This window comes from Blennius ocellaris (genome assembly GCF_963422515.1).
Source record: "Blennius ocellaris genome assembly, chromosome: 2".
Taxonomy (NCBI): Eukaryota; Metazoa; Chordata; class Actinopteri; order Blenniiformes; family Blenniidae; genus Blennius; species Blennius ocellaris.
Window position 1 is genome coordinate 4,599,481 of NC_137651.1, and position 11,308 is coordinate 4,610,788.

Consider the following 11,308-nt stretch of genomic DNA (forward strand, 5'->3'; position numbering starts at 1 on the left):
TAAAAGGATAGTGAAACCAAGAAGCTTTGATAAAGTCTGTTTAGTTCATGCACTTCAACACGTCAGCCAGGGGCTCTGAATCCCCCTCCACAGCATCTTTATCTGCTTCGGCGTGCGCTGGTGAACCAGCATGAGACGTTTATGTACACACAGATTCTCCCGATCTTTGTCCTTCACGTCAAAGGTCTGAAATCCTCCGTGTGCCTGAGGAGATACGCCGAGGGCCTTAAAACACATCCCCATGTAGACGTCGTCGATGGGGAAGAAAGGGATGACGAGTGAAAGTGAAAGTAGAGGCTTTAGCAAAGCGCCAGAGAAAATGAAGCCTCCGCCCCCGGCGTACGCTGGGTACAGGCCTTCGAAGAAGCTAACAGGAATGTAGTATTTGCTTGTGGAGTCTCTGAGAGCGCTCGCCGACGTTATAACGTGTCCGACGTACAGCTGGGACGCTTTGGAGGAATCCACAGACTGCAGGTAGCTGAGCACCAACGGCGTGTTGACAAACACGTCGTCGTCCCCGCTGAAGACGAAGGAGACGTCCGGGAATCTCTTCTGCGCCCACTCCAGGAACGTGTTCATTTTCAGCGTCAGGTTCAGGAAGGATTCGTAGAAGTCCCACTGCAGGAGGTCACCAAAGTGCCGGGCTTCGGTTCTCAGCAGCAGGGTGAGGTCCGGGTCGTCTGGTGTGGAGCTGCCCAACAGGAACACCGTGCGCACTCTCGCCCCGCCCGGATACGCCCCCTCTCGTCCCCACGTCTCCCGCACTGCCTGCCTCTGGGCAAAGTTTTCGGGAGTCGACTTGATGGCAAAAAGCAGGAAGACCTGGTCGCTGCCCTCCGTGTCGGTCTCGCGCTTTCTGGGCTGTTCGATCAGGGGCGGAGGAGACCTGCAGCTCATGCTCTCCAAAAACGACTGAAACAAGACGGGGTAGGAGGCGAAGTCGTGCACGTTGGTGTGCAGGTGATCACGATTCGTCTCTGCGCAGCGGGACCAGGGCGCCGCCCGTCTGGGACCGTTTACGTCTTTCTTCCGACCCTCCGGGGCCGAGTACAGCAGCCGGTTCCAGTACGCTCCGTTCTGAGGGATCATCTCCTTCAGACCCATGAGCGTCGACGCGTTGAATGAAGGAGCCGGCGTGCTGCGGCTCTCCCGCTCGGGTGGCTGCGTTTTCATGTCGTGACCCTTCAGATGCCCGTCCTGTCCAGGCTGGTGACCGTACGTCGTCTCCAGGTGCAGGGTGGTGTAGAAGAAGACCAAAACGGTGGAGAGGAGTAGCATCAAAGCAACGAAGTTTTGAATGCGACTCATTGGCTCAAAATAAGTGCAAAACACCCGCGTGTGATGTACTAAGAAATGAGTCACGCTTCGGGGGAAGAGCATTGGAGTGTCGTCTTCACGTGATTTTCACCAGGAGACTCACAGGATGATTTACCTGCGGACAAGAAGTGACTGAATGAATGAATGATCTTCACTGTCAAAATGCATTATTCAATCAAATTCTGCAAGGATTCTCTCTCAAAGTTACAGACTAAAACACTATTTAAAATTAAATAGCAAGGAAAAGAAAGGAATGTTTGGCGCTTAGTACAGCTTGAACTTGACATTATATCTGTACAAATAACTTACAAGGACACCAATTTGTTCACCAATTGTTATCGTATTTGAATAACATCCTCAAACACCCATGAGGTAACAACCAAACTATGTGTCAGCAGTTATTCATACAAATCCTGCTTCTGTTCCAAGGATCAACATGTACAACACAGTAATTTAACTGAAATGCTCTTTATGTGAAGGTACTGGACGACAAAAACACTTTCCACTTGTGAGCTCAAATGTATTTTCAGATGTAATAATCTTGTGGGTATTGTTGAAATGTCTTCTGTTAACAAAATAAATACAGAGGAGTAATACCATCCACTGGATGTTGATGGATAACTGTTACACCAGTTTGTAAAAATCAAAGATGAATAAGAAAACGATTGGATTATATTTTGTACAATATATGACACCATGTTTTGTGTTTATATTTATTTAACGTGCAAAAGCAACTCACAAGATGGTTCCGCTACTTGATAAAGGTCCCTATTTTGTTGATTAAAGAAATACTCTTAACAGCTAAATCAATAGAAAAATGGGCTGAAGTGCATCTACTGCATTTCAGGTAAAGATACTGTTGTGAACAAAACAAAGTACTCTTCAAAAAATACGACACCGAACTATACTAGTACAAAGTACTCTTCTAATAAAATACTGCTGATACATTGCTTGAATAGTATTCAATTACAGGTAAAAGTACTGTTAAAATAAAAGTAAAGTCAGTACCTGTAATGGAGTACATTGAACAGTTGGTATAAGAAAAAACTTCATGCTTTTAATGTATTGTTATAAAAGTGTTCAAGAACAAAAGTACTATTTTAATAAATACGGCTGTCACACCGTACTCAGTTAAGGTAGCAAGTATTATTACAAAAAAAATGCTAAAATACTTTTCCTCAAAGTACTACTATTAAATTGCTGACATTGCACTAATTTACAGGAAAATATATTGCACAAATAATACAATTACATCATATTCGATTACAGGTAAAGAACTGAAAAAGAACTGTTGTGAAAAAAATAAACAACAAAGTGCTATTCTCAAAATGTATATTATTAAATTGTTTTATTTAATTATAGTCAGAGACATGTAAAAGTACTTCAGTGGAAAAGTCTCAACAGTTACAGTAAATCTTCTAGAATTACATTACACTGCAATTAATCAGCAAAAACTATTGAAATAAAATAAATTATTTCATAAAACTTTACTGCTGCAGTGCAAAGTACTGTTATAAAATAATCAAAAACTCCTTCAACTATGCCACCTTTAATCATAGTGAGTTCCATTGATAATAGCAGACGTTAAATTAATTTAACCCGTTTTATATATCTATGTTCAAAATGACCAGTAAGACAATTAAACCATTTTGTGAACAAATGTGAACATAGAGCAGGAATTCTATCTGTTAAACAATTGACTTATTCAAACATGCCAATCAAAAACTTTGAATATACTGTAAATTCAAATGTACTCAGTGGCAACTTAACATTACAAAGTAACAACTGGACGGTGTGTTTAAATAGGTGGAACGTTAGAAATACGTTGCATCTTCATGCTGGAAATAAATACACTTTTATTTTTGCTCCTACTTTTTTTTTTTTTTTAATGAGTGGAACTAAAAGATCGAAGATTTTTCTATGAACACAAAAGGCCCTTTGTTCTATTCCTCCAAAATATTGTTCACACCTATTGTTGTGACTATCCAAAAAACCAAAACTTTATAGTCACATGAAATGGTGGTTGAGAAGGTGCTTGACTCAACTCCAGAGAAAAAATAAAAATGAAGATTTGCAGGTTGTCTCTTTGGGTGAGGTTCCCATTTATTGTAACAAAATTATAGAGGTAAATAACAAAACAGAAATTACCAGGTTTCTCGGTTCCTCTGGATCTAGGTAAAACTGTGTCTTTTCCCCACCACCATTCAACTCAAACTAATTACTTCCCTGATCTTAAGCAGCTGGGCACCTGCTGCTGGCAAGGAAACACAACAGAAACACCACCACCCCTTGTGGTTAAAAGTAAAATACATGCACAACAAAAAAGAATGGCTCCTACACACAGGCCCCATAATTGTGTTGGTGTGCACTACAATTACATACACATATACATTTCATAAAAGGAGCCAAAAAAGGTGTATGTGCAAATCTTCCAAATCTTCTTTCTTCCTTTCTTTCAGAAGTCAATGTCCACATTTTCAGTCTGTTAATAACAGTCCTTAATTACATGTCTCCAGTAACATGCATAGCTTTGTGATAGGCCTCTCTAGAAAGCCCGTCTTGGTCTTAAGCTGAACTGACCGGACGACACCTCTCCTGTCTGGAAAGGTTTTGGTCACTTTACCCATCAGCAATGAATTTCTTGGGGCAGAAGGGTCCATGATAATAACAATGTCATCCACAGAAAAATTCCTTCGTGGCTTTGTCCACTTTTGTCTTTCTTGGAGCAGTGGAAGGTACTCCCTTACCCACCGCTTCCAAAATAAATTCGACAGGTACTGTACCTGTCTCCATCTTCGTTTGATGTACATATCATTTTCATCAAAAAGTCCAGGAGGAAGAAGGGGTTTGGCTTTCAACAGAAGAATATGATTGGGTGTAAGTGCTTCCAGGTCATTAGGGTCATCAGACAGTTTAGTTATTGGGCGACTGTTGAGAATAGCTTCAATCTCACAAAGAATGGTACAAAAGCTCTCATCATCCATGGTTTGCTGTTTGACAATGGAATACAGCACCTTTCTTATGAGGCGAATGATCCGCTCCCATGTTCCACCATAGTGAGATCCAGCAGGAGGGTTGAATGTCCATGCTATTCCTCTTTTTGCCAAAGTACTTTGTATTTTGTTGTGATCCAGGGCTGTAAGAGCTTCCTTTAGTTCTCTTTCAGCTCCAACAAAATTAGTACCATTGTCTGATCTGAGGTTGGAGATTTGCCCACGTCGACACATGAAACGTCGAATGGCGTTAATGCATGAATCTGTTGTAAGTGAGTGGGCTGCTTCAAGGTGTACTGCTCGACTGGTCATGCATGTGAAGATCACGCCATACCTTTTGACCAAGATGCGACCTCTTTTGATGTCAATAGGGCCGAAATAATCCACGCCAACATTAGTAAAGGGTGGCAAGTCTGGCAGGATTCTTTCAGCTGGAAGGTCAGACATCTTCTGTTCTCCAACTCTCCCTTGAAGACGACGACAGATAACACATTCAGCAATGATTTTCCTGCAGGCTGAGTTTGCATTGGTTATCCAGTAGGTTTTTCGAAGTGTAGATATCATATGGTTACGTCCAGAATGACCCACTTGCTTATGAATATGTTGCAAGATAAGTCTGGATATGGGTTGATCTTTAGACAGAATTATTGGATGTTTTACCGTCTCAGGCATGGATGACCTTGTCAGGCGGCCTCCTACTCTCAACAGTCCATCTTGGAGTACGGGATCCAACCTGTAGATGTCACTGTTGGCTGGCACAGATGATGCTCCTTTCTCCAAGTGAGAGATTTCTTTTTGAAATCTTTGCTGTTGGCAGAGGCGTGCGATTTCCATTTCAGCATTATGCAAGTCATCCCGTGTCAATGGGTGAACCTTTGTCTTTGCTTTGTGTTTCTGATGTCCTTTGTTCTTATTGCATGTTTTATCTTGTTTCCTTAGATGTTGAAGCAGGTCTTTAAACTTCAAAAACCAGGCAACTGAAGTTTTCAGTTTTTTCCAATCTGAAAAATAGTTCAGAAGCTTGTTCATAGTATTAGATGCATCGTCAACAACACAAGCATTAACCGTGAGGTCTTGTTTGACCTCAGGGTCGTCCAAGCTGACGCCAGGTTTGTTTACCTCCTGTTTTGGCCAGGTCCTCTCCTCAGTCAGCAGAAACTCTGGTCCTTTCAGCCATCGCTCACATCTCAGAAAGTCATCAGCTGACAGTCCTCTTGAAGCCTCATCAGCCGGATTCTGTTTTGAGCCAATGTACCTCCACTGGGCCGCCTCTGTAGCTTCTCGAATAACAGCCACTCTGTTTGCTACAAATGTGTGGAATCTCTTTGTTTCACTTGCAATATAATTAAGCACCGTTGTGCTATCGGTCCAAAACACTGACTGGTCCAACTCCAGTTGAAGCTCTCTTTTAATCACCTTATCCAGTCTAACAGCTAATACAGCAGCTGTGAGTTCAAGCCTTGGTATTGGGGTTTGTTTCATGGGAGCGACTCTGGACTTTCCAACCATGAATGCAATGTTTACTTCATCAGAGATGCCTTTCAATCTCAGGTAAGAAACAGTGCCATACCCATACTCACTAGCATCTGAGAAGTGATGCAGCTGTGCATTGTTTACCTTTCCAAAGCTCTTTGGCTTGATACACCGTTCCACCTTTAACAGTGACAACTTGTGAAGACTTGTCAACCACTGTGTCCACTTCTAGAGAAAGGTTTGTGATATTGTTTCATCCCAACCAATTTTTCTTTTGCACATCTCCTGGAGCATCAGTTTGGGAGGCAGGGTGAACGGTGACAAGAAACCAAGAGGGTCATAGATAGAATTGACCACTGACAAGATTCCACGGCGGGTACATGGACGACTTTCCAGTGCAATCTTGAACATGAACATGTCTGATTCCGCACACCAGTGCAATCCAAGAAGTCTTTCAACAGGTAGGTTGTCTTTATCCAAATTGAGCTCTTTGGATGCTTTGGAAAGTTTTTCCTCAGGGATGCTTGCAATAACTGCTCGACTGTTGCTCATCCACTTTGAGAGTCGAAAGCCTCCTTTGGCACATGCAGCAGTGAGATCTTGTACCATTTGCAAAGCTTCCTGTTCTGAGGACACAGACTTTAAACAATCATCCACGTAAAAGTTTTGTTTGATGGTCTGTAACACTTCATCACTATAATGAGCCTTGTTGTCATCAGCAACTCTCTTCAATGCATAATTAGCACAGCTCGGTGATGAAGTTGCTCCAAATATATGAACTTTCATTCTGAAGTCCACCAAAGGTTGTGTCACATCGCCATTATTCCACCACAAAAACCGAAGAAAATCAACATGTTTCGGAGAAACTTTCACTTGGTGATACATTGCTTGAACGTCGGTCATTATGGCAACTGGTTCTTGCCTAAATCTCAGAAGAACGCCAAAAAGGGAATTTGTGAGATCAGGACCTTGTAACAGCTGGCTGTTCAAAGATGTGCCTTTGAAACTTGCTCCACAGTCGAATACAACTCTTAATGTTTTCTTCTTAGGATGATACACCCCATGATGTGGTATGTACCAGATTTTACCTTCAATTCCATTCAGTTGCTGTTGAGGCACCTGTTCTGCATAACCACTTTTAATGACATCATTAAGGAAGTGCACATACTCCTGATGATACTCCTTGTTCCTCTGAAACTTTCTTTTCAAACCCATGACACGCTGTTCAGCAATGCAACGATTGTTTGGCATCATGACATCATCCACTTTAAAGGGTAAATCAACACAGTAGTGGTTGTTTTCAAGACAAATTGTTTTTTCCATAATGTGTAGAAACCTAATGTCTTCTCTTGACAATAAAGTGTCATCACATGACCTTTCATTGAAATCTTGATTGTGTTGTGTAATTAACAACCGTTCCACTTTATCAATGGAGATTCTGTTGACGGTGACAGTAGGGCAGCCATTCTTTCCTACATCACTTCCACTTTCTCTAAGTGGGCCATTCACCACCCATCCCAATAGGGTTCGAACAGCATAGGGTCCATCGTTGCAGCTGTTAATGATTTCCCAAGGTTCCAAAAGCTTTGAGGCATTTGTGCCAATCAACAAATCCACTCCAACTTCAAGCTCAGGAACATCAATCTTTTGCAGGTAAGGCCATCGTCTGATATCTTTTTCTGTTACGATATTGTTTCTTGTAACTGGCATGGTTTGCTGAGTGTAAACCTCAGGTAAGTCTAGAAACCTGTTGTCATCATAACCAGCTACTTGCAATCCAGTCAGAACATGAGTCTTTACAGTATGTGCTTGTCCCATAGTTCGCAGGAAAATGTGTGTTTGGATACTGTCCATGTTCAGTTGTCTCATCGAGCGTTCTGTACAAAAGGTAGCAGAGCTTCCTGGATCAAGGAAAGCATAAGTGGTCAAAATTTTGTTTCCATTCTTAACCTTTACTTGTACAGGTACAATTGAGAGAACACATTCCTGTGTACCGGCCCCAGTACGAGCACAGGTCTGCTGAGGGACAACAGTGTTGTTCGACTGTTCAAATGTTCTGAATTTAGCTGAATTGTGAAGCATAGTGGGATGTCTGGAGTTGCATACATCACATATTAAACGTTTTTTGCAGCTCTTGCTGATATGACCTGGTTTAAGACAACCAAAACAAACACCGCTTTGCCTTAAAAGATCAAGTTTCTCACGATGCACTTTGTTCTTAAGATGAACACAATCTTCTCTTGTGTGATCCTCTTTACATATGCAACATGATGAGGTCTTGCTTTTTGATAGAGAAAAGGCATGGGAAAGTGGCGTTTCTGCAGAGTTTAAACTTGTTGAAGTGCTGACAGCTGCCACAGTTGCAGGATTTTTATTCCTGGGTGAAATTCTTGTGGGAGCGCTTCCTTTGGATGTAGCAGTTTGTGTGTCTTGTAGATTACCAAAGACAGGATCAGAGAGAATTTTGATCTGATGTTCCAGAAGGTTGACCAAATCAGAGAACCAAACTCTACTTCCACGTCTCTCCTGTAGGTCACAAACAGCTGCTCTCCATCTTTCTCTTAATTTGTAGGGAAGTTTCATCACAAGCTGTTTCAAGTTTGATGGTACATTCATCTCTGCTATGTACTGTAGACTTTCCATCATGTTGCAACATCCTCTCAAAAACAACGTGTAGGTTTGAAGAGAGCCAGCATCCTCCGCCTTTATTGATGGCCAACTTAAGGCTTTTTCCATGTAAGCTGATCCAATCTTCATTTCATTGCCAAAGTGTTCCTTTAACAAACACTTGGCTCTGTCATAGCCTTGATCACTTGGCATGTAATAGCAGCTCCTGACCAGTTCTCTTGGCTGCCCCCTGGTGTACTGTTCTAAATAGTACAAGCAGTCCTGGAAATGACTGACTTTTCTTTCAACCGCCTGTTCAAATGCCATGATAAAAGGTCCATACTGTAGAGGGTCACCATCAAATATAGGTATTGTTCATGGTGGAAGAGATGCTGATTGCTGTTGTTGAACCAGCTGAGCAGTGATTTCAGTTTGACGCTGCATTATGTTGCCAATATTCTGAATTCCATTTACATTTGTGCTTTGTGGAGTGATACAAACATTGCTTGGTAATGGATTAAAGACATTTGTATTGCCCCCCAGCGGCCCTTGAAAGGACTGCATTGGTTGTACTGAAGTAAGGTTTTCTGTGAATTGTGTTTGCGGACACTTTATTTCCTTAGGACGTGCATCACGAAGGTGTGAAGGTAGTTGTTGTAGTGACTTTGGCCTTTGTGTAACTTCCGTTTTTGATTTTGTGGCTTTATTGAAATATGAGTTCATTCCATCAGATGGTGCTGCGCCACTTTTTACCATGCTGCTGCTTTCCAGGATGGCGAGTTTAGCTGTAGCAGCAGCTAGTTGGGTTTCCATTTCCAGTTGTTCCTTTTGTCTTTTCAGTATTTCCTCTTGAGCTTCCAGTGCATGTTTCTTGTCCAGAGCAGCCATACGTTGAACTAGTGCTGCATGATCAGCCTTGGCTCTTAAACATGCAGAACTTGTGATAGAAGATTTAGATTTAGATGAGACCCGTGTTTTCCCAAGGGGGGAAACATTTGAAATACTGTCATTGGGTTGAATATTATCCTCCTGGTCAGCGTCTGGTTGCATCTCATCCTGGATTACAGACTCTTTGTCACGATGTTTTGGAGCATCCTTCAACCATTTATTCACATCACACATGAACATTTCATTAACCTTAGCTTTCTGTTCAAACCATGTTTGTTGCCTTTCATACTCTTCTTCAGGCAGTGGCATTTCCAACAATGTGTTGTGAGTTTCAGCAGCAGCATCACACAACTTGCAAAACTCCTTTAAAAGATTTTCAACACTGCTCCTTGTATCAGTTGTTATTTCGACAGATAACAGATTATCAATCTGCAGCTTTATTTTGGATGCTTGGTTTAAGCTTAATTTCCGGTTCTTTTGTAGATTTTCCAGAAGCAGTGAAAAACCTTTTGGAGTTAATTTTCGTTCTCTTTTTTCAACGTCACCTTTTGCAGTTGCCACATCATTTTTTGCAGTTGACTCCTCAGACATAACCTTTTTAACGTCAGCATTTTCCTCCATTTCCACATGGAAAATACGTCAACATGTGACGTCAACAGTAGAAGAATAGCATTCATTCACAGGTGATAATTATTCTCCTCCATTGTTCCATTGTCCAGTTTCCTTAAATCACTCAAACAGGCTCAGTTGCTTTTGGTCATGCAGTTTTATTGTCTGCGGTGATTCCTTTACCTTTCTCATCTGGTTCTGTCTGGTTACGAGGGGGGAGGGGTTGCAAGATCCAAGGCCTCCTGATCCAAGCAGCATCCTCCTTCCAATATTGCCTTTTTCTTGATTCCAAGGCAAACCTCCTTATTTGTCCTTCATCCAGGGCAAACAGTTTTACTTTATGTTGTGACTATCCAAAAAACCAAAACTTTATAGTCACATGAAATGGTGGTTGAGAAGGTGCTTGACTCAACTCCAGAGAAAAAATAAAAATGAAGATTTGCAGGTTGTCTCTTTGGGTGAGGTTCCCATTTATTGTAACAAAATTATAGAGGTAAATAACAAAACAGAAATTACCAGGTTTCTCGGTTCCTCTGGATCTAGGTAAAACTGTGTCTTTTCCCCACCACCATTCAACTCAAACTAATTACTTCCCTGATCTTAAGCAGCTGGGCACCTGCTGCTGGCAAGGAAACACAACAGAAACACCACCACCCCTTGTGGTTAAAAGTAAAATACATGCACAACAAAAAAGAATGGCTCCTACACACCGGCCCCATAATTGTGTTGGTGTGCACTACAATTACATACACATTTCATAAAAGGAGCCAAAAAAGGTGTATGTGCAAATCTTCCAAATCTTCTTTCTTCCTTTCTTTCAGAAGTCAATGTCCACATTTTCAGTCTGTTAATAACAGTCCTTAATTACATGTCTCCAGTAACATGCATAGCTTTGTGATAGGCCTCTCTAGAAAGCCCGTCTTGGTCTTAAGCTGAACTGACCGGACGACACCTCTCCTGTCTGGAAAGGTTTTGGTCACTTTACCCATCAGCCATGAATTTCTTGGGGCAGAAGGGTCCATGATAATAACAATGTCATCCACAGAAAAATTCCTTCGTGGCTTTGTCCACTTTTGTCTTTCTTGGAGCAGTGGAAGGTACTCCCTTACCCACCGCTTCCAAAATAAATTCGACAGGTACTGTACCTGTCTCCATCTTCGTTTGATGTACATATCATTTTCATCAAAAAGTCCAGGAGGAAGAAGGGGTTTGGCTTTCAACAGAAGAATATGATTGGGTGTAAGTGCTTCCAGGTCATTAGGGTCATCAGACAGTTTAGTTATTGGGCGACTGTTGAGAATAGCTTCAATCTCACAAAAAATGGTACAAAAGCTCTCATCATCCATGGTTTGCTGTTTGACAATGGAATACAGCACCTTTCTTATGAGGCGAATGATCCGCTCCCATGTTCCACCATAGTG

At 41.8% G+C, this 11,308-nt stretch overlaps 1 protein-coding gene across 1 annotated transcript; it reads right to left on the reverse strand.

The window, feature by feature from the left end:
• Window positions 1-54: 54 nt before the first annotated feature.
• b3gnt2l (UDP-GlcNAc:betaGal beta-1,3-N-acetylglucosaminyltransferase 2, like) lies at window positions 55-1,278 on the reverse strand (the record flags this gene model as incomplete). Its single annotated transcript, XM_080505581.1, has 1 exon — window positions 55-1,278. One exon carries the CDS (start codon window positions 1,276-1,278, stop codon window positions 55-57), a length of 1,224 nt encoding a protein of 407 aa, XP_080361707.1.
• Between the last annotated feature and the right edge of the window lie 10,030 nt (window positions 1,279-11,308).